Source organism: Pezoporus wallicus, unplaced genomic scaffold, assembly GCF_028554395.1.
Source record: "Pezoporus wallicus isolate ANWC-B61680 ecotype Strahan unplaced genomic scaffold, APGP_CSIRO_Pwel_v1 contig_2910, whole genome shotgun sequence".
NCBI classification, from domain to species: Eukaryota; Metazoa; Chordata; class Aves; order Psittaciformes; family Psittacidae; genus Pezoporus; species Pezoporus wallicus.
This window is the reverse complement of record NW_026642858.1, coordinates 316,900-341,389: the sequence shown is the minus strand read 5'-3', so window position 1 is coordinate 341,389 and position 24,490 is coordinate 316,900. Positions and strand designations below refer to the sequence as shown.

General features: G+C 37.1%; 1 protein-coding gene across 4 annotated transcripts in view; it reads right to left on the bottom strand.

Annotated features, from left to right (window-relative positions):
- The window catches only part of PCSK5 (proprotein convertase subtilisin/kexin type 5), a 268,581-nt gene that overhangs the window by 143,114 nt on the left and 100,977 nt on the right, over positions 1-24,490 (bottom strand). For all 4 annotated transcript variants that reach the window (XM_057432936.1, XM_057432938.1, XM_057432939.1 and 1 more), the window contains exons 6-7: positions 15,225-15,313; positions 10,004-10,176 (exon numbers count right to left, since the gene is read on the bottom strand). In XM_057432936.1, the coding sequence (XP_057288919.1) occupies positions 10,004-10,176; positions 15,225-15,313 (262 nt within the window). The remainder of the gene's footprint in view (positions 1-10,003; positions 10,177-15,224; positions 15,314-24,490) is intronic.

Here is a 24,490-nt window from a genome sequence, read left to right as displayed (position 1 = left end):
AAGCAGCAGGAAAGGCAAAACCACACACCCATGAGCAGAAAGCAAATAATGAAAATTTAAAATGGAGAGAGAAGGAGGGACACTATCCACACCAAGAACCTAAATGTTTAATTTCCTCTATTCTCCCCTATACTGTTCTAAAATTACTTCATGCTTCCAAGAAGAAAAAATACTGTCAGGAAGTGAAACTCATCCTGATGTGGAAGCTGAAAAAAGACCTTAAAAGCTAATTTCTGAAGAGGAAATAACTGAATGTGTGGAACAGAGTACTCTGGAGACCTAAAAAAACCCTACTATGCAGGCATGATTTTGAGTGTGCAGCACTCCACAACCACTGTAGGGCCAGGCACCAAGGATCACAGCACCCTAACAGACGCACATGTGAGAGGCGGCATCCTTTTGCTGCCAGTTTCATTGATCTCAGAGCTTCCCGGGAGATGGATGCTACTGCCCTGTATCGAGTTGCAGTGCTGCCAGTCTGCTGACTGGCAGCATTCTGCTTTTGAGAAGCAGCGTCTCCCAGCTCCTGCTGAGTTTTACCAGTTCACTTAACCTCTAATCTAGGAATGTAAAATAGTCAGGCACGCAACCCTTTGAAGACTCTTCTGTAGACTGCACAACACTCTCACTTGAAAGCAGGCATCTCCAAAACAGATAACATTAGAGTCCAACCCAGCAATTCTGAAGTGCTATCAGAAGACAGCCAAACAGATTATTTATTACTAAAACAGCCTCCTTGGGTATTAAAAGCAAAAACTCATGAACAAAAGGAGAAATTTCTGAGGCTATTAATTCTATTGAGGTATCCATACTCTTAGAAAAAATCACATTTGAGCATCATTAAAAATGTGCATCAATTATATATATATGAAGCAATTAGTAATAAAGCTAACAGCTGTACATAAATGAAGATGCATGTTTGAGGGAATGTCTAAAAATTGAGTCCTGTGTGTTTATAATAGTAGTCATGGTTTTACTCTCAGGAAAACTATGAAGTCAAGAAATTACTTCCTACTGCTGGAACAGGCATACACACAATACATATTCAACACAAAAATCTGTCACTGCTTACAGAAGCAACAATTATATTGTTGAAAAGGCCAGTTGTTACTAATAAAGTTAAGCTCTTTGGCTACTTAGAACCAGCTTCTTAGAAAGACAAAATAATTAAACATGACAAAAAGAAGGAAAATGTATTCTACTAGCTCAGAGGACATGATACCTTTAAACTACCAAAGCACGAAAACATTTCAATGTGTGCATAAAAAAACCCCTTTTTTGAATAACCACAAGCATCCATGCATTAACACAATAATTATCAGGATACATCAATGGAACAATTCAACATGCATCCTTGCATGTGGCATATTTTTTATTTTACTCTTCACTAGAACAACAGCTTAAACAGCTCCAAGATATTCCCTGCGGAGCTATAATTACTGCTTAAAGTGCAACCAAAAGAAGTGTTGGCTGAAACCTGAAATCTGAACATGTGCAATACAAGAATTAATTTCCCATTTTTCCTAAACAAAAAAGAACCAGCTACAGGGCTGTACGAACTGCAGTTCTGGTTAAGGCTGTCTTTCCATTTTATCATTACCATTGTTGCTGTTTATGATATTGTAACTGGGATAAACCAAGCTGAACATTATAAACACCTGTTACAAAAAAAAAAAAAAAAGCAGGGTTTTTCAAAATTCCTGTTGCACGAAGAGCTTTTAGTTAATGACAGGTGAAACTGAAACAACGTTTTAAGGGTGTGTAAAATCACTCTGCCAAGGTTTTGTGCCTCAAACTTATGTTAAATTCTACGCAAAAAAAACTCTTGACACCAAACTTCCAGCTGTTTGCTTTTCAGAAATCTATTTTTTCACAACACACAGAAATACATAGATTCTGCTATTGCTCAAGTATATGAGCAAAATGGATATGTGATTTGCCCAAAGTAAACAGCTTCATCTTTTAAAAATACACTCTCTTAAAAGTACGTATTTAAGTGTATGGAAAGAGGCCCATGTGCCAATGCTGCTTTACAGTATTGGCTTTCCAAATTAAGATTCACCCTACAATAAAAATGGTATGGGTTTTTATATTCAAATGTATCACCTGTTTCAGCCTGGGCACCCAAAACTGGAGGCCATTTTTGACAAGAAGTCCAAAAGCAGTAATGCTATTCTGGCTTGTTACAACAGTTTCCATATATGTGTGAGATTGGATGAGGTAACTAAAGAGTTTTGGTTTCCAGTACACTTTGTGACATTGTAAGGAAACTGGACATTTTGAGGTATATTTTTCTGTAACTCTCATTCCAAATTTTCCTGCCTTTTAGGATTTGTATGTTCCATTGAATGTAATGTAATAACATTTCTGGTATATTTTTTTTTCTGCCTTTGTTTTTTTTTTTTTTTTTGTACTACGCAGTGACTCTCTGTAGAAAAGCTCAAGTTTTCACAGAAAGCAGAGGAGAGAAATTTTAAGGTTAGCTTTGTATCTATATTTCTGAAAGAAAATAAAGGGCATAGTACTGAAGTTCATCCAGGAATCACTGAGCCTAAAGTCTATTTCATTTACTGGAAAGCAATACCCCTAATTCTATTTTGAATACTGAAAGTTGCTAACTATGTGCAAATAGTAGAGCAAAGAATTATTATGAGCTTAATGACGTGTCAAGGTTGTCACTTAACCTTATTTTTACCGGTCAATCTCAGTCTGGAGAAAAAGAAATCCTATCAAGTATAAACCACATCTACAGAGTCATTAAGGCATCCTGAGATATGAGTATCAGCCAAATGCAAGATAGTAAGACCTAGAAATGCAGCTCCTTGATTAGTAAAGAGGATGAATATGAACATATACAGGGAATAGAGAAATAGTACTACTCATACACAGAGAAGTCTACAACTTCTGTGCTCAATTCTCCCATCAAGACCTGAAAAAATTATGCAGGAAACACAAAGTGTTTCAGAAAGAACTACAGGAATGAACTGTGGTTTGGAAATTCTGACTAACAAAAGGAAACTGAATATACAAACCATTAGTGTTAAGTCTGTAGAACAGATTTTGAAGGACAGAGTAAGGGGCACCAGCATTAATGGAAACATACACTTTAGCATTCTAGCTGAATCTGCTAAGTTTTTCTCTGATAACTTATTTCACGCATAGAAATGTACCAGAAACCATCTGTCTGTTTCCTGCAAAACACGTGCTCAACCCTCCAAGAAATCAGTAATGAAAATAAAAATCCCCAAAGGTTACTGTAACAGTAATTTGCCTGTGGAAATGGTTGCACCAGGGATGATGTGGACTGTGATGAAGAAACATGGGGGGGTTAAGGAAGTCCTAAGTGTTTTAAGGATCAGCTGGGGAAAAAAAGTTATCAGGAGATTTTGACATAAAAAGAAAAACTTGTTAGTGAATCTAGTAATTATGATCACCTGAATTAAAGAACAGAATTCAGGCTCGAGGATGTGGAGAAGCACCACTGATGAGCAAGGAGATTGACAGCCTTGTTTTTGAGCGTCTAGAGTGTGGCTTGTTTATCTTATCAAAATGAAGTCTGAGAGGGGACTGTGTTCTATAAATATGTCAGAAATAAAAATGGAAGGAGAAAAGGTATTTAAGCGGAAGCACAATTTTGGTCCAGGAACAAATGGTCAGAAAAAGCGCACAAGTAAACCTGGCTGTAACTTAGAAGAAAGTCTCTAACCAACAGATTAGTGATGGCTGTGAAACTGTCTCCCAACAGAAACAAAGAGGAAAAATTTTCTCATTCATTCTAGAATAGAAATTGATGAATGTATTTATAGGTCATGATGCCTGTGATAGTAGAGAACTGTACTGGATGATCTACATGGTCATTTCCTGTCTTATGTCCCTATGTTCCAATTTAATTTATCTCAGAAATCACTTGGCCAGAATCTGTAACTACTTACATGTGGAGATTTCTAACACTGTAAGATGCACTGAAGTATAGCAGAAAAGACATTTTACAAAGGAAAGGAAACTTGGAAATTTATATAAGCAACAAGCTAAGTGTTTTTAATAGTGAAGGTTAGTGACCTGCACAGACATTGACATAACAGGTTTCATCTTTTGGCTCTTTCCAAAAGATGTACAGAAATCAGAAAAGAATAGATGGATCAAGAAAACAGGGATATTGATGCCCTGATAATTTGATGAAATTTTGCTGATCTGGCTTACTATGAAGGCCATGACTTGACAATTGCCTTTTGTGGTGTTAAAACTACGAACACTGTTTAAAACCAATGGTGCTCATGTTAAAATGACATTATGACTTTTCCATTCCGGCACATAGTTAGCACTCACCTCTAGCACAGAGCCACCAAAGTTTAACTCAGTATGCTGAAGTAACTATAAAATCACATGTTCAGATATTACATCATAGATGCAATAGGGATACACTGTAGATATGCAAATCAAATAACAGATAAACGTCAGAACCTAACATTAGGTTACATCAGCATACTGGAAGTTGTGTCTTCTGAGACCTTCCCCAAGCATAGCACTAATTCTTCTGATTGATCTTCAACAAGTAGCTTTTGGCCAACTAATTTTAAATGTGCAGGAGGTCTTGTGCACGCCAAAGGTATCTACATATGATCTGTATAAATGACAGCCACATTAGAAGTTATTTTGACATGTGATTGCAAGTCTTTTTGTGGTAACTTCTGCCTTTGATTTTTGTACTGCGGTACAACTCCCTGGCAAAACAGAAGAGACTAACTCCTCTTTTTGGAGGCAACACACCCTACACGCAATGATGCAGAGAGTTGATGACAGGACAAGTAAATTTAATAGAAACATATCTGGTATACCATAGCAAATCTTTGCAAATTATGAACTCTCTTCCACTTTTGGAGTAGAAGCAGTAATAATAATGACAATGATGATGATGTGAAATACTTTTCTTTCTTTTCTCCTTTCCCTTTTCTTCTCTATTTCTTCCTTTCCTTTTTCTTCCTATCCCTTTTCTTCCCTTGCCTTTCTCTCTCCTGTATGTGCATAAGAGACTTCTGTGGTAGGAGTGCCTTCTGCTCCCAGCAAACACGTTGAATACACAACCTGCAGCTGGTGAAGTGAGGGAGACGAGAAGGGGTAGTGATGATCTGAGGCACCACGCTGAGTTCTCACAAAAGGTTCAGCCACACAGCATCTGATTATTAATGTCCATCAAATATTTTGGCTTGTGTCCAGCTTGCTAAGCAGAATGGTGTCATGGCAGTAAGATAAAGGTCTCTGTGCCAAAAGGTTCCCTGCCTCTCCAGCCTCTTAGGCTATACTGAGGATGACCTGCCCTGCAACTGATTAGGACTACCTTATGGGTACTGCAAAACAAACAACATAGACCATGCAGTTGGTGAGACGTTTGGAGAGGTGAGATAACCAGCTCTTTGAAAACCTGCAATGTAAAATATCAACAGGGGTCACATATCCAGAAACTTGACTATTAGGTCTTTGACAATCAGCAGTGAGAGAACAAGTCATGGTATCTGAAATTCATTACTCTCCAAATGAAGTTGAGACTCATCCCAGAATAACAGGCTTATTTATATGAAGAGAAATGAACTAGACTGAATGCTGTATCACAGAGCCATGAATCAGGAAGCCTAAGTCTTTAAGCACAAGTGCTTATAGCATTGTGCTTATAAACTGTGAAATACAGACACTCATCTGAAAATCTAATGGTACTTTGGTTTTATCTTTCTGAATCAAAGAAAGGCTTTTGTGTTCTCCCTTTTGTCCCAGACTCAACACAGCCTTATTACAGGATTTGGCCACAACCATGTTTTGCAATGCTGTCTGTTTGTTCTTGAACAAAGCGTGAAATGTGACATTGCATACCTAATCTTCTCTTGAATATGTTACTTTTGGATATGCTGCCCTTCATCTTTTTTTTTTCAGGCAAGTTCTGTGTGATTGTAATGGAATTTTACACCCTTATTACTACACTATTTCCAAGAAAAGTACCTTGTCAAACGGAAGCATGATATAAAGGGAGCTTTTATATTTGCATAGAAATTGTTTGATAGCAAAGTCTACAAGGTTTCTCCTTGAATTCAAGTTGCAAGTTTAATAGAATTAAACAAAATACCCTAAAGATGACAGAAAATCATGGTACTTGAGAAAGGTTTAAAAATTAGTTTCCTCTTCTTTACCTTGATCCTGGGCAGAACTTTTAAAGCATATTTAACTTGCGGGTTAGGTTGTCTTTTCATAAACTCAGTTATTACTCAGTATCCTTTCTTTACATAGATTTGTTTATTTCAATTCATGGCATGTGCTGTCTCTGTGGGACCTTACAGAAAAACTGTACAGTTGTTTATCTTTGTTATTTTCTGCAGGATTTGGAATGAGTAATCATATTAGCTCAGCAGACTTAAAAATAATAACAGTTCACCCTGCAAGAGCTGTTAATTGGAATAATATATACTAAAGATAAACCAGGCATTATTTTCATGGATTCCAGTCTCTCAGCAAACTGAACAAGATACTGTGGCTCTTGCATCCATTTCATTTTTACTTCATGAGTATAATAAAAAGGAATAATTCAGTTAAATTATATTCTAATCAAAGTACCACCTTTGATTCTCCTAATTAAATAAGCTGAGCACAATTTCTTTCTCCGATTCTTTTTAAAAATCTTTACCTTTTACTTTGCTCTCCTATTTTAAAAAAATAATATCCAGCTGCGTGTACATATGCACAAAATAGAATATAAATCTTGAACCTTTGTGTAGATCTCAATGAGATGCCAATTTTTTTTGTACTATTGTTACTTCAGTTTACATCACATGTTATAGTAGATGTAATACTGTAGTTGTTCAGTTAGATATTTCTATAAAAGGAAGGTCAAGATCTGTTAACAATGTAATAAGCATTTTTGTCTGCCTATTATTATTTGCACAACTACTGTGACTGCTTGGAGAAATCTATGTTTGGCTAAGTATCTAGTCATTATCTTGCACAATGACCTGATTTTAAGGTATATTTTGGCACAGAGATAATTCATATTTTCTTCTACAGCCTCATCTTTTAAAATGACACATCTTATGACAGTGTAAGGAAATATAGAAAAAGTACCTTTCCCTGAAAGAAGAACAGGTTCATCTTAAAGTAATTTTTTGGTCTGGAAACTAAGTCTATTAAGGAAGGTGATAATTGAGACATTCATTTACAATCCTTCAATCCATATTACATTTTGAAGAATAAAAATTAGAGATTAAACTTAAACATTCTGTATTTCTTATCAGTATGATTTTATGTAGGTTTTAAGGAAAACTTTTATTTTCTTAGTACACGTGAGAAAGCTTTGTTAGTCAGAGCCCGATAAAATTTCCAATTATATGGAAATATTTAGATCTATTCAACTCTGCATGTGTAACTTTGGCAGAACAAATAGTAAAATGGAATAGAAGTTAACTGCAAAAAAAAAAAAAAATATTTACTTCCATCAAATATGACTTCTAGTATTTTTCAAAAAAAATATACCAAACTTTTTCTGCATTGTTATCAGAAAAAAGACCACCTCAGAATTTCAAAATTAAATACGATGTTTCCTCTATATACTGGTACTTACTAAAGCCATAGAACAAGGTTCTGGTAAAATGGAATTCATCTGGGTTCTGTAGGGTATCCTCTCATATTACAGCTATAATAACAACAAGGGAACAATAATGCTTGTAGGCAAGATCCATACTCTTGGCAAATTATTCCACATTCTTGGTTGATTCTGGATTTATTCCCAGTTTGAGATTACAATGAGGAAATGGCTGAGTTCTTCTGGTACAGAAATTTGGGCTGAACTTTCCATGAGTGTCTTACCTACATGAAATATTACATTTAAACTAACACATACAGACGTTTAAACATAAAACTTTTTTTTTTCTTGAAAATCCTCTGCATTCTGCAGTTACATTAGGGTCCCCTTCATCACTTTATTATTTTTCTCCTCTGTGGTCACTGTTAAACAGTAGTAAACACCAGCTGGGTGATAGGAGATGCTGATATTCCACCTGAAAGAAGGAGTGATGATGTATGGGAAGCAGTAAAGGAGATGCATTTGGCCTTCTACTTCTATATTGTTCTAAGAGAACTTCAATAACTATTATAATAATCATTACTAAATACAGCAGTGTTCCCTGGGGCAGAATCAATCAATGTTCTTATAAATGTATTTAAGTGCTAAGACATTGGAATTTCTAACCTGGTAAAGTTCAGTACATGCTTGAGTATTTTGTTACAGAAGGCTTCACCTACTACATAATGTACAAGAAGCAAAAGCATACACCTGCAGCTCCACGCCAACTGGTTACCATATGACCAAGTAAAAAGAAGGCAGTGGTCCACGGCTGTGTGGTTAGTAAAGTATTCATAGAACTGAGTTTGAGAGACATTCTTTAACACCATGTAGCATTGAATGCACACAGTCCCTGTTGTTATTTTAGCGTTTCAGTAATTGTTCCTCATGATTTCATACTGCTAGGTAGTTGAGCATGTATTATTATTCACATTTCAGGACAGAAGGCCAGGGTGAGAGTAAGAAATTCATGTGACTTACCAAGAGAACCAAAATAAGCCAGGGATGTAGCTGTGAATAGATGTGAACTCCCACCTCCTAGGCTTCTGCTGCTAGGCAATGTTTATGGTGATACTGGGTATCAATTTTATGATGCATTTATTTACAACTTACAATTAAGTATACTGTAATCATGTGAAAGGCTATACTGTGCATACAGACTGTCAGCCTGACCAGGTGGTCTTGTAACTCTGCTATCACTCTGTACCTATTGTTCCTGTTTGCTTCTGATGATACACGTTACATTAACATAGTCTCTCAGTGTCAGACACTGTCTTTTACACACAGCACAGATCTTCCAGGCTGAATGTTGCCAAAATCAGTCTTGGCATGCCTAGTTAAAACACTGATTTCAACAATATCTGCATTTTCCCTTGCTGAACAGTGTTACCATGTTCCAGAAACGATGCTCTGGGTCCACTTTGGTCCAACAGTTTCAGTTTCTTTAAACATTTTTTGTAATAAATCTCATCTTTTCTGACCCAAGAGCCACCCACCACTGAACCAGCAAGTCTTTTGCCACATTCAAAATAATGCTCAGACCTTCAAATGCAAAGCTTTAAAATCCTTTCCACCAGTTCTACACAGCGAAAAAACGTGTGATCACTGGAAGATGAGGAATTCCCTGAGCTATTTAGCAGGCAGGAGGGTAAAAGGAAGAACTAAAAACTGGCCTCTGACATCAAAAGCTCCTCTAACTACTCATTTCCATCCATGGTCTTATTTGTTTGACAGTAACTTATTAAAGAAAAATAAAAAGGTCTTAGATTTTGTCATATAGGGGCATTTGGGATTTTGTGTGTTGTATTACTGAAGATCTCTGGGCTATACCACAGAGAAAATGTGATAGCCCAAACTTGTAGAGAAATGTATATATAAGTTATAAATAGATTGTAAGTTCTGAGAAAGAACAGACATAAATGCTGAAAAAAACACGGGTGTAGACTGTTTAGCCCCAACTCCCTATTAAAATTATCAAACTTCCATTAAGAAGTCAAGCAAAACAAAGCAATGATAGAAAGGAAGAAAGAGTCGAAAACAGTTAAGGCTTTTGCTTTTAAATTTCACTGCAATTCAGATTTGATGACTTGGCACTGCTGTGCAAAATAGCAGTTTTCAGTCTTATTTCTTCTTGGAGAGTTACATCATCACCTCAGAGCAGTTTTAAAGGACACTGAGGATGCTGTATCCCAGCTGAAAATGAACAGAGCTGATACTTCAGGAAGGACTGACCATCAGGTCACTATAAAAGAAAAGTGCATTTTTAGTTTTACACAAAGAAAGCTTTTCTTTCCTTCAGAATGTTCTCCTCTTCCCCTTGCTTTGTACTAGCACATACCAGGCACATGTCCCCTTACGCTTGCACACAAAAGCAGATCCAGGAAATACACTTTGATGCCAACCTACCATTCTGATGCCATTCTCAAAGGCCTGACGTGCTAGAGATGCAGGTCCATCCACAGTCTTACCGTCGTCATCAGGCCCCCAGCTGGCACTGTAGATGTGGATATGCTGGGGATTAAGGCTCAGAGACTTTGCTTCTACCATGTCTGTCACATCTCCATCCAGCATCCGTACACCTTCAGAATGAAAGACACAATGAACAGGACCAACCAACTCAAAATACTTCTTTGGTTTGTTTTTTCTTCCCTAGTGAAAATTGGTAAGACATTGGACTGAATGATCACAGGAATTTAAACTGCCATTTTAAAAAAAACCAAAACCTCTTTGAGTATGAGCTTTTCCAATAAGAAAAGTCTCTAGATGAAAAAAACAAAAAGCAATATTTTGGTGTTTCTTCGAGTTTTAAAAAATATCCATGAGTCATTTATCCACTATACAGCCTTTGAACTCCAGCAACAAAGTTTCATGCTAGAGAAAATTTAAAAAAGAAGATAATATATGATTTTCTTTTTCCTTTTATACCGCAGTGAAACTGCAGCACTTACTTTGAGTCATTCATAGTCCTTCATACGTTGACAGATGTAATAAAAGGATTACTCTTCCCCAAAGAAGAAACTGGGAAAAAACTCATGTGTACAGAGTAATTGCCACATACAGTAGCAAGACAATTAGAGGAAGTTACAGCAACTACCCTATACATAACATTATTCAACCTGAAACTATATTCTGAACATCCTCCTCTGTGTAGAATTTTTTGTAAGGTGTAATTTGAAATTCTTGTGTTAAAAGAATCCATTCATGTGGGTTTTGACAAGTCAATGTGCCAGCCCTTCTAAAGTGAGTGCCCACATGATGTTTCAAGATCACTAGATTGAATAAGGTAGTCTTAAATCTGGAAACAAATTAAATCTTGAAGTTGTTTCTTTTGACTAACTGTAAGATTTTGACTGAAGTTAATTCTTACTGAGAAAAACACCAATGCCAGCTTTAACCTAAACAAGAAAAAGAAACCACATATAGCTAACATAAAATTTTATCAAAGGGGTGTTAAATATTAAATAATAATTAGCATGTAACTGTATGATAGTACAGAGAATGATTGGTTCCACAAATAACAAGTTTGACACTTTTTCCATTTTAAGAAGCCACTGCTATTTATAAGCCAAATTTACATATTTTTAATTACAGACACATTTTATTTTGCTCATGAGCTCAGACTGAAGTAACTTGAATGTTTACCAAGGCCTTAATTTCCAATTAACAAAAGGCAGAGGGGACTTTTGTGGATAGAGGGTCCTTTTTTTTCTTACTCTAATTGACTCAGAAATGAAAAGTGATCGTATTTCTACGATCAAGCTGACCATGTTTTGTGAGATAATAAACTTTTACAAACAGTGATCTCATTATGAATTTTTATAAAAAGGACATTAAACCAGCTCTGGGGTTCTCTAGTTTTATTTTTCTTCCTCAGCATAATCTCAGAAAATTAATGATGGGTGGAAGTTGTGTTCTCAATTTCTTTCAAGTACACTAAAATATTATCTAGTTCTGAAAAAAGACAATAAAATGTACACTGCTTTTGAAAGAAGGAAAATAAAGCTTTCCTATATGTCTCTGTTACTGTGTAGCAAGCCTAAATAATAGTACATGCACCTGGTGAACAGTAACTCCAAATTCTGCCATGGGCACCTGAAGTAATTCACACCAAGGGTTTTTTGCTAATGGTGAAGTGGTCAAATCTAAAGCAACATGGAAAAGGCTGTGACTCAGGTGTTGCTCTCGGTGGCCAACAACTGACAGATATGCTTCCAGGGTGACTCTGAAGATCAGACATCTCATTGGCTATTCAAAACAAAAATAATCCCTTCCCTTCCCTTCCCTTCCCTTCCCTTCCCTTCCCTTCCCTTCCCTTCCCTTCCCTTCCCTTCCCTTCCCTTCCCTTCCCTTCCCTTCCCTTCCCTTCCCTTCCCTTCCCTTCCCTTCCCTTCCCTCTTTCCTGCCTTCCTTGTCTTGCCTGTCTGCCCTCCTTCCTTCTTGTCTTTCTTGCCCACCTGCCTGCCTTTTCATTTTTTTCCCAGATATCAGGAATAGTTAATTTTGCTGATCACAAAATCTCCAAACTGCATTTGGCATGTGGTGGTAGTGCAAAAAAGCTGTCCAGAAGGCAATTAACAGACTGAATTTGCAGATTGTTCCACCTAAGACTTTAAAGCCCTGTAAACTTTTTCCAACATTTGCAGTAATTGCCAAAATGTAAGTGTCATTTTGGTCAGAACAAACTTTCAATGGATTACAGGAAACGTGCAGAACTGACCTGAAAGCAAGTTTTCTTTTAAAATGTTTGTTTTTAATCAGCATCTGACTTAAAGAAACATCTGAACTAATTCCTTGTCAGCTGAAGACAAGCTACATCTGTTGTGCCATAATTCAGTGTAACCGTTTTCCTGTCAGGACTTGATCCCAGCCAAGTAACTAAACTCTCAAATCCCTGCAGATGCTTTGCAACTTCCACAATCAGTTTGCAACAATAACACCACACTGATAATCCTGCCCTATAAAAGGTCTCACAACCTCTCTAGGTGGTAATTTGCTATGTGTAATTACTGCAGAGAGTCACATTAAGAAAAAGAGCCACCCCTTTGGTGCACTAGTTTGTCTTTCAGTGAAAGGGCCAGTAGCTCAGCTAAGCACAAACTGCAGGCACAGTGCGTTTTTGTTTTTTTTTTAAGAAACATGTCACAACATGTAAAAGAACTGAAGGTCCAGACTGAAATTTTACTCAAATTCTCTTATCTGCAGATTACATCTCCATTTACACTGTTGTAAGGGAAGGCTCAGACTTTCTAAGAATATTAGCTCTGACTTATTTGAGGTCAGAGGTTCTAATAGGTGGAAATGAGACAAGAAGTGCAAACACATGTAGAAAAAAGTGAGCATTACTGGTGGCTATCTTGTTAACAACTTGCCATCACAAAGATCAGATTTGTTCAGCTGCCACTATCTGTCAGAATATCAATAGAAATTATATATTTTCTGCTTTGCTTTATCTCCTTAATACACATGTCCAGAGATGGTTTTTGGTTTGAAGTAAAGAATACTTATTGTGGTGGAGCAAATTCAACATCACTCTTGGCAGGTGCTCTTCTACATAAGGAGAATGTAATTGCTTTACCTCTACTCTAGTTTCTTCTCCAAGAAGGCCTCAGGAGGGTCTTGAAATCCCTGGGAAACAAGCAAGCTGAACACTAGTTCAAAATAATATGATTCAATGTCTTTATACTCTATCACCTGGACTGTGGAGAGGGAACACAATCACTGCATATTCACATTTGTGGCTTATGGCTTTTCTGAGGGGAGGGAGGCATGCCGAACAGAGGTCAGCAGCAGCAAAATTCTCAAAGGTATATAGCTAGTGGAAAAGGAAGCTTAACCTCCCTTCCCAATACTCTGGAATTCTCTTGCCTCTGACTTTCTACAGATTATCTGCTGAGCCTCCTGAAGTCTTATTTTCAAGTGCTGATGCTTTTAAAACGTGGCACATTACCTCCATGTAATGTGCCACCTTTTCAGCTTTAAGAACAGTGTTACTGATGGCTCTGCAGAATCTTGGTGACAAATGGAGCGGACAAAATCTTTATTTCACTGAGATCATTGAAATTTCTTGAAGACTGTTATATTCTCCATACAAAATAAATAAATAAAGGCATACATATCCAGTCTTTTTTGTTCACATTAACTACATTCATATTATGTCCATCTGAATCAGTTTTTACACTGTATTTAGAAAAGACTGTGATTTAGCTAATATGCCTGGAGGGTTTCTAAAACATTATTTTTGCACATTCCTAATGCTTAATAAGCATTTTAAGAAGCCACTGTCACTAATGAAAAACTTTTCAAGGACATGCCCAAGCTGTTGCAGGTTGTGTGACTTCTAACTCATAAACAAAACTTTATCAGAAGCTTTTATCTCTACTAGTGCACTAACTCTCCTCTGACTTTCATTTGACAACACATTAGATTTGATTTCATAGCTGCTAGTACATGACCAAATGCCATGTCCACATGAGAAAGCCTGTTTATCTGCCACAGACTCAACTCACCTGGCCCATTCTAATTTTCTAAACCACTCTGACAGGGTAACTTTGTGCAGGCAGGCTCTTCACCTGAAGGGAAATTGTTTTTCTGCATCACTCTAACCTTATATTGGATCAGGTATTGCCTATCCTCTTGAAGCCAGCAGGAAAACAGAAAGGTGACATTAGGATGATGTTGTGTGCTTTAGCTAATTTGAAATGCAGCTGTGCTCACATTTGATATGGATTAAACGTTTACTGATTCAGTAAAGAACAGATACAGTACTATTAACTGAGGAAACATAGCCTGAACTCTGCCTGCTCGTATTTCTGAATTATCCTCTGCTGTATCTAAACATGTTTCTGTTTTCACAGATGGGCTCTATTCTGGGACAGAAAATCAACAATTAATGCGCTTGAGCTAGGTCTTTCTACTGAAAGCCAATACACTAATCCCATGATTTCATCAAAAGTTCAGGGTAAAACTTCACCTGAAGCATTTAAGATCTGGCACAGCCAGGCTACAGCCCAGGAGGTAAGACAGATGACATCTTGATAATCACCTCCACAAATTAAGTCAAAGGTCTTAACTGAGTAACCACTGACTAAGAATTCACAGAAACAAGGTAACCTCTTGGCCAGAGTAAAATAATGTGCAACTGAATCTTGTATTCCAGGCAATAATCCAATCACACAGAGGGATCAAAAGAAGATTCTCTCCAATAACAGCTAAACACAAGCATGCATTATGTTTCGACAGCGTTATTTTGGGATCAATATACAAGGCAATATTCCTGATGTGTACACTTACTTTTTGTCAAAGTTCACCACGTGTAGCTCCGGATTTGTGAAAAAACCCAAATGTCCTTATTCTGGGGTCTGTGTTTTCATCAAAGGTCTCACCTTCTGTTTTTCTATGTGTACTGAGAGTCAGTGTTCCAGGGAGCACTGGAGAAGTGTCACTGTGGACAAGCTCTTTCAGTACTGATATTTAATAGCCACTCTACAACTGAGATTCACTTGCTAACACAGCTAGGTTTGTTATTAATACAAATCTCCTTCTCTTGTTAGAAAGGTCTGAATGTACCATTTAGCACAAATAGCTCATTGCCTACTTTTTATTTTTGGTGGGATATTGTCTCACATACCTCCAATCTTGGCATTAAAGGCGATTCCTACTGTGCAGTGGGAGTTGTTTGCTGTGGCTGCCACCTCTCCAGCACAACGGGTTCCATGCCTGCAGTCAGACAAACATTTTTCCAAGTGAGCACAGACTGCTGAAGTTAAAGGTTTTGCCTTTGCTCATCCTTAGGTGTAAATGCACAACTACCCACAGTGTCTTGCAATACTTAATTCCTCATAGTAATTTGCACCCATGCTACAATACTCCTCTGAACACATTTTAACATTATCAAGATCATTAAATTCTGCATGGTAGGCTTTTTAGCGACTGGAAATGTGCAGAGTTTGCAACAAAGACATACAATAATACATAATCCACAGCAATACGAAGAACTCTTGGATACTAGTTTCTGATTTTGAACCAAATCTTCCACTATAGACAGAATTTTTGTCCTGCATTGTCTCACAACTGCTCATGTTGCTAGTATGTAGGTGCACATACAACCTCTAGGAGGCACAGCCTATACCACTCTTTTCCAAGGGGAAGATGACTGCACTGGTGTCTAGAGGCAAGCCTTGAAACTGCCTACATGCCAGATATGCTGAAAGCTTCTGTACAGGCACATTCTTGTCATGCCTTGTGCCAACTGTGAAGCCTGCTGCCTTTCCAGAAGCAACAAAAACCAGAAGTACCTCCCACATCAGAGGTATACCCTGTGTTTGGAAGCAGAGCTGGGCTGTAAGAGTATAAATTTAAGCTGCTGAAGCAAAACACAAAACTTCCGGTGTTTGTTCACCCCCTTCCTCACTGTGGAAAGCCACAGTGGGATGCCTTGCCTAGCCGGGAACCATGCTCTGTACAAGGGTGACAGCAATCACCCATAGAGACACCATGGCTACAGCAGGAAAGCTGTTGTGATTTTTGCCTGCAATATAGGTTTCACAGGGTGTTTTCTACCAATAAGTTTCACCCTCATCCTTGCACAGTTAAGCAGCTCCATTGCAGAAATGTTACACAAGCAAGAAGGAGCAGAGCTAGTGAGCTGCTGTGAAGAGGAGACATGGAGTTTCAGATGAGACAGGAAAAGAGATGGGGAGTTGATGAGACAGAGATAGAAAGACAATGAAAGGCTCGGGTAGCCACAAAGAAAGAAGTTTAAAAAGTCAAAGCATAAAATAGATAACAACATGGCAAGCACTTCAGAGGAGGCTAAATGAGGTCAGTTGTGTACATAGGAATTCTTCTGCTGGTGGTGGTTGTCAGACTGCTTACATAGACATCTGGAAAACACACGTGTTTTTGAGTTAAAGTTTACACCCACTATTTTTGGGTTTTGGGTTTTGGGTCAGAGTTTTGGGTAGAGTCACTTCTTATTTCCTTATTATTAGTGCAACTTTTTTTCCCTTAACCTTCTGAGACACTTAGATAAGAAACATTAGGATAACTTGTTTTGAATGGATTAATGCAAAACAAGAACAAATAGGACAAGGAAAAAAAAAGAGAGGAAACAAAAAAAAAACCAATAACCAATATAATTAGCAATAACAACAGCCAATATAATTAGCAATGCTAATCAGTTAGAATTTCAAAGGAGATCATTCAGTTTATCAGATAAGTAAGGTATATATAATCTGTGAGAAAAGTGTAATGCTTATTCAGAAAATCAAAGCGACAAGTTGGATACGGATAAATCCTAAAGCTGGATCAAGGTTTCACAGCTATATATGTATCTCATTTGGTTGCCAAACTTAATCAGAGAATTTTTCAAGACTGAATTTGAAGTTTATTTTCCATATGAAGCCTCATTTTCAAGCCTTTTCTTCATTTGAAGAATGCCTATTTAATTGATAAACCAATATTTTATCCTATTACAGAATTATTTTGAAAAGTAGATAATCCAGGAATCAGAGAAGCAGAAAAGTTTTAAAAATATACTTCTTAATTTTCAAGGATTTTCAAACAGTGTTATAGCTCTGTGTTTGTTTGAAGTAGTGTCTTTTTAAAATGTATGAATATTTATAGGAAAATGCCTGTCTTAAGAAATATTTACAGGACATATGATTCACAAACTTCCCTTGTCATATGATTTTATTAGGAGGCTGCATGAAGATAAATGGAAGAAACAGCTCAAATTTCTCTGTGGTTCCCAGTGGAGTATATGGATAGCTGCTACTTTGTTAGCTACATCCATGCTGCACCATCAAACGGGTTATATTTCCACCAGATCACCAAACCCACCCATGTCACCCCAGCACCATGTAATGTTTGTAGAGGGAAAACAGAGGGAATGTGTGGTGGACCTGGGAGGTGACTGCACCTCCCAGCAGCAATCCACAGTAACACAGGATTACTAGCAACATGAAACTAAATTTTATCTGAACTAGAAGTCATAACTTCAGTAGAAAGCAGCCAAGCATTTAAAGGACTGCTATAGTAGCATGCAAGTATAGGAAGTGGCATGACACATACTTGTTGAATTAAACCACAGTAAGAAATTTCATGTAAATTTCTCACAGAAAAAAAAAAGCATATTCCAGAGGGAATTAGATCTTCAGACAGTTTTACAGCACACAAGTTAAATCAGCTTTGGTGACTATTTCACTAGTACTCACATACCAGAAAATACTTTTCATCATATTGAAACTCCAGTAATGATATAATTCTACTTTTTAAGCAGATTTTTACGTTAGGATCTTGCTCCTCTGCCAAGATTATTGTTAACTGCATTCTACATTTATAATGGAAGTGACAAATACAGAAGTCCTTTTATTCAAGGTCATATGCATAAAATTGCACTTACAATCAGTTTTCCACTGTGTGAATTAATCATATATGCAACTGAATTTGTTTTAATCAGTTATCTTTTATAGTTTCTTTAAGTAATATTTCAACTACAATGTGAAAAGGAAGATTTCTAAAAGTCTGCATATAAAAATTATGTTGTTTCCACATTGCTTTTAATTTTCCCTAGTTCAGATTTTTGCTTGAAGTCTACAGTTTGGAACAGACTGATTCTGCAGTTAAAATCAGAAAAGCCTTCAGATTAATCATTACATTAATTTGTTAACTAACTTGATGAATAAATATGATGCAACTGATGCTGCAAATTCATCAAGTGTGCTTTAAATCCATGAAAACTTTTACTCAGCATGAAATCCTGAAAACTTCAAACAATTTATGAAGGCAGTATAAGCAGCAACAAGAGGTGAAAGGAGGCATTTCTGAGGTAGCATTTTTTTGTGAATGTATATCAAAACATAACTATATCCTGTCTTTGTGGATGCCTGCATCACATAGAACTTGTTTAAGAAGTTGATGCAGTCCTAGAACAAAGCATGTCTGCTGTTCTACAAAGGCCACTCTTGATGAACTCTAAGGGTCGATGCTTCATTTCACTATAGCCTTTGCCAGCTCATGTTGAAAGGAAGTAAGTTCCCAAGCTAGTAAATGACACCTTGAAGGAACACTTAGCTAAAAGGTTTTGCACTTCTCCTTTGTGTTAATGTCGGGGTGATGAAGTATCACAGAGTAGAAACAAGAAAGAAAGCTTGGTTATGAGGCATTCTGCCAATCTATACATGGGTTTCCCTTCCGCAGTCTAAGAGAAAGAAAAGGAATGGAAAGAAAAAACACTTTTTTTGTCGTTGTCTCATAAGGAGCAACATGAAAAATTGCTATTCAAAGATACATTCAGGCTCCAGAGGCCATCAGGTAAAAGAAGTAAGATGTCACAGGCATTATCGGCCTAGCTTTAACTGCTTTAGCTATTTTGCCATTCAAGTAAGTAAGATTTTTTCAGAAAAGTATTTATTTTAGCTTTCGTATATGAGAGGGACAGAATACAAAGAACAAGGAAAATACGTAGGAAATTAAGATCAATTTTATTTTCTTTTTTATAAGGAGGAAATCCACAGTCTGTCATTAAGACAGCAAGGTATCAAAGACTTACTCAGGAAAACCCTAGTAAAGATAATATTTTTGCCTTATGATGCCCTCACTATTATGTGGAGAACTTGAAATACATTGTTGAAGAAATACACTTCTATGAAAAGATGTACATTACTTTTTTCTGTGGCATGCATGGCAGTGCTTAAGCATCTGGATGCTAAAGGTACAGTATTTTGATGGCTTTCTAAGTAAAAAAAGAAATACAAGAGCTGCATACTCATCTGTTACACACAGTAAGTTTATTCAATAACATTTCTTTCTGAGACAGAAACGGTTCAGTATTCCAGGCAATGACGGCAAGAAAAAAGGTGCATATGATTACCTATCACTCCCTATCCCACCAGCATAACCGAAATGCAAGAAATGTATCTTTCAATAATTACTCTTAATTTGCCTTTCAGAAGAAGAGGAAGGTATAAGGCATCAGAAGCATATTTAAGACAAAAGTTAATTAAGCTTGACTCTGAAGATTGAGGGTAAGGAAATATTCAGAGTTAGAAAAGACAGCTGCTGGTAATTTGAAAAGCCCCTGTCTTGTAAATTGCTTCTGCATTTCAGAGCCTCTCTAACAGCTATTCTTTGAATTCCACAAACACTCTGGCCATGCATTTCTTTGCTGCATTTTACTCTTCTGGAGTTCATCAAGTATTTCAGAACACAAAAAGCTCAGGGAACCAGAGGATTTAAAGCCCTCCAGCTTTTCATGACACAAACACTAAAGTCCAGCCCACTTCAACCTGTCACCAATAAGTCTTTTCAGGATGCCATTCTGAAAGTCTTTTCTTCTTAAGTATTTCAATGCAAGCATATCACAAACATCTCTGGGCATACCAGTAACTTACTGAAAGCTACTCAGCAGAGGAATTAGTTTGCAAACAAAGGAAGAAAACAGTGGGGGTTTGGGGAGTGTGTTTTTTTGTTTAGGGTTGTTGTCTTTTTCTTTTTTTTTTCTTTTAATCCAGGGAAGTGTCTATAGAAGAAAACTTCACATCCTTGCAAATTCTATGCTGCACATATCGTAAGAGTGGATATTAAATAACTGTAAAAAGGTTAGGATAGTGAGTCTGAAAGTTTACATAAGATGATATATATTTTAATAGGTTGTGCTTGAATAGCCTACTTTTGATAGCCATCAACTTCCTTTCTCAGACTAATTACACAATAGAGACATTCTTTATTCATAAAGACAATGCATTAATATTAAGAAAAAAAAAAAACAAAACAACTTTTGTCTTTATTACGAGTAACAGTAGAATCCTAGGGATGGAACCTGTAACATGAACTAAACTATGCAGTTGATGGACATCGAAAATTATGGGACTAAAGGAACTTTAAGTCTTAAAAAAATTTTCAAACCTGCATGGGGAGAGGAAGAGTGGAAATTTAAGTAGCCACTGTTATCTGTAGCGAAATACTTGAGTGAGCATTTATTTTTTTGCAAAACTCTTCCATTAAATTTTCAAATGTTTTCAAAACTCATAGAATCATAGAATAGTTAGGGTTGGAAAGGACCTTAAGATCATCTGGTTCCAACCCCCCTGACATGGGCAGGGACACCTCACACTAAACCATCTCACCCAAGGCTCTGTCTAACTGGGCCTTGAACACTGCTAGGGATGGAGCATTCACAACCTCCCTGGGCAACCCATTCCAGTGCCTCACCACCCTTACAGTAAAGAACTTGTCCTTATATCCAATCTAAACTTCCCCTGTTTAAGTTTTAACCCATTACCCCTTGTCCTATCACTACAGTTCCTAATGAAGAGTGCCTCCCCAGCATCCCTATAGGCCCCCTTCAGATACTGGAAGGCTGCTATGAGGTCTTCATGCAGCCTTCTCTTCTCCAGGCTGAACAACCCCAAATTTCTCAGCCTGTCTTTATACAGGAGGTACTCCAGTCCCCTGATCATCTGCGTGGCCCTCCTCTGGACTTGTTCCAACAGTTTCATATCCCTTTTACGCTGAGGACACCAACTCTACACAATACGCCAAGTGAGGTCTCACAAGAGCAGAGTAGAGGGGCAGGATCACCTCCTTCGATCTGCTGGTCACGCTATCTCTCTTACACTGGAATATATTCATAAATAGGTAAATGTGAATATGAGACACCACGGCTGGAGAAAACATGTATTTTAACAGCAATCATCAGAGAAGCATTTTATCAGAAATGCATTTTATTGAGCAATGTTTTATGTAGTGCATAAGAAATTACGGGTTAGACTCGTTCATATACAAATGGCTCTATTAATCTGAAGGATGAGAAATATTTTCCGAAGTGGCACTAAGTTGGGATGTTCTTCTAGGAACATCTGAAAATCAGGTATAAAGAAACTGTCAGAAGTTAAAAGCATGGGCAAGGAAAACCTCAAGCTTTAGCCTTTAATACACTACAGCTGAAAAAATAGAATAAAGCTATTTCAAAAGGAAAGATATTTGTATATTAGCAGTGGAGAATGAGATGACAGAATAAATGTGAAAAACAAGTTACACAAATCTTAAATGTGAGATATCAGGAAAAATGCCAAAGACTTGGGTGTTGCATCACAGACAGGATCCTGTTTCTGAGCATCACACTGTTGTAATGTGGTTACAGCACAGGACTTGAAGCTGTTTTGAGTCAAGGTCCCCAGGGCTAAAGACTTTTTGCATAATTATGGGAAGTTACTTAAAGAGTAACTTGAAAATATCTCATTTATTTCTCACAAATAAAATCAAAGATGACAGCATTAAAACAAACACATGGAACACTTCACATCTCAGACATGCACATCTTAAACTTAAGAGGGGGGGTAACAGTGATGCTGCCTTGCCACTTTCTCTACATTTGTTAGCTGTTAGCATTAAGCAGCTAATTTGTCACAAGTGTGAAGTTCTGATAGGAGCCCAGCAAAGGACTGTGCTTCTACAATACTAATTACCATTTCACAGTTTTGTTTTTGTGAGTGGGAAAATTATTCTGAATGTATAAAACAAATATGCCTTTTTTTTCTGTATTTTCTACCAAAGACAAAACAAACAATAAATAGAAGGTCTGATGGAGCAAATGAAATATGACATAGAGTAAGAAAGAGCAAACAAAATGAGCAAAAAATATATTTAGCCAAATATATAGATTTATGTATTAAAAATAAAAATAATTATTTACTAATGTCTTAATATATTTTAACCCAAGGTAAAATTTTAATTTAGCTTCTTCTGGAGGGAAAAAGGCATTGCTAAGATATAAAACTGTTCAAAACCCAGCAAACCCCAAAATTTTTCAGATAACCTCTTTTTTTTTCATATAACCTTTCACATTAATTGTACAGAAACCTCCTTAAGGCAGGTAATTCAATTCTTTTTCTCATTCATTAAAGGAAATCACTAGAAAAAACCACTACAGTTTAGTTTCTGTGCACTGAAATCAAACCTGTTCAGCAGCAACATCAAGGCCAGTATTACTTTGGAACAGTATGCTGCTGTCTAGGTATACTTAATCAAAAGGACTATTTTGTTCACTTTTGAAGCTGAAGAACATGAAGCTGCTTAGACTTCAAGGCTCATATGCCACATAAGCATAAAGATTTTTTTTTTTAATGCAATTCAAACTGGTTGAGAGGCTGTAGAAGGGATGAAAAGTCGCAGAACAAGGAGTATGTGCTTCAAGAAATTCTGGCAATCATTTTTACATAAAGGAGGGTGGTTGATCCTTTTTTTGTGTGCAGCCCAAAGAACAGAGTAGCATAAACACTTGGAAAGAACTGAACATCTGCCTATACTTTTGTCTTCTTAATCTGTGAGACTAGACAGTTTTGTCTTTTCACTTGTGACATACAGTAAAAAGGACGAATGAAAGCCCAATTACAAATCTTGTTGAAAAATAGCTAACAACTACTGCATTATACAACTCAAGGAGATGGACAAAATCAGGCATGTATTTTTACACGGGAAAAATTCTTTTAATCACCATGTAAATATTGTTAGGTTAGATGATTTTTTTAAACTTGGCATTACTGGTTCAATACAATAATTAAACTGTTTCTCCCCAGGCTGCAACATTCTTGGTGAAAAGAACACAAATCTAGAATTTAGATTCAGCAGCATCCCAAAACCTTACTTACTTAACTTTTAATAACAGTAAAGTAACCCTGTAGTCTTGCACAAATAAAGGTATCCTTGGAATTTCCCAAGGCAATCACTAAAAATACCAAACAGAATAAACAACATTTGCACTACCATCTTCTTGATTGGGAAACAACCTCTCTCTTACATGTTAACATTGCCAGCAGATGACAGCATTAAAATAATGTACATCTTTCAGTGTTTCCGGTCATTTGGTGTTTCAAGTATCTCTGGCTGAAATCTGGTTTGTCTCCACAGAGCAGAAACACCTTGTTTCTTTGGGAAGAAGAGTAGTTGTGGGTGGGTGTCTGCCCTTCTGTGGTTGTCTGTGTGAGGCTGGACATGGTTGGCATACACATTAGGTCATCCCTTGAGAAACAGCTGTTCTCCTCAGCAGTTCCTCTAGATATGTCTCATTTTTTAATTTAATATCAGCATACAATATATCTAATATATCCAACCAGATAGTGGAAAAAAAAGTATTTCTGGCAAAAGTGCTGACATCCAGCCCCTGTTTCTCTGCTCGTTTACCACCAAATTACATGCTTTAAAATCACTTTTCTGATGAGCAAATGCATTTTTTTTTTTAACTTCCTGTATGTGAACAGAAGCACTTAATAGATATGGTGTAGTCCACAACTATGGACTGTTTCTCCCTTGCCTGTTATTGCTATGGTCATATCAGTTATATGGGAACTAATGAAACATGTTTGAAGCACTAACATTGGTCATGTTATACTTTCATTTCAACGTGACTCTGATCCTGAAGACAGAGCAATCAGATGCTGGACACGGGGAAAAACAGAGGGAGGAAAAGCACTGTTTCCAGTGTGTCAGAAAACACCGGACATACAGCCTTCTCTATTGCTTGGTCTACACCAACCTGACAAATCCTGAACGTGGAAGCTGCAGCGGAAATAATGTCCCTAACAATTCGCATTCCCATGCTGCAGCCAATGCACTGCCCTCGCAGGTCTTAATAATCTATATTCATGTTTATGCCTACAAAATGGTGCTGCCCATGCCAAAGGAATGCTGTCTGGATACATACTGATGCCAGTGGACTAGAAAATAACTTGAGCAGGTACCTCACAGGCACCCTCTCTTTCTCTTTCTATCTCTTTTCATCTTCATGCAAGAAACTTAGATACCAAAAAAAAAAATTATCAGTTTTGACACAATGACCATCTTGTCATTTTCCTAGTCAATGCATTAATGCATTACACGGATTTCTAATTGAAA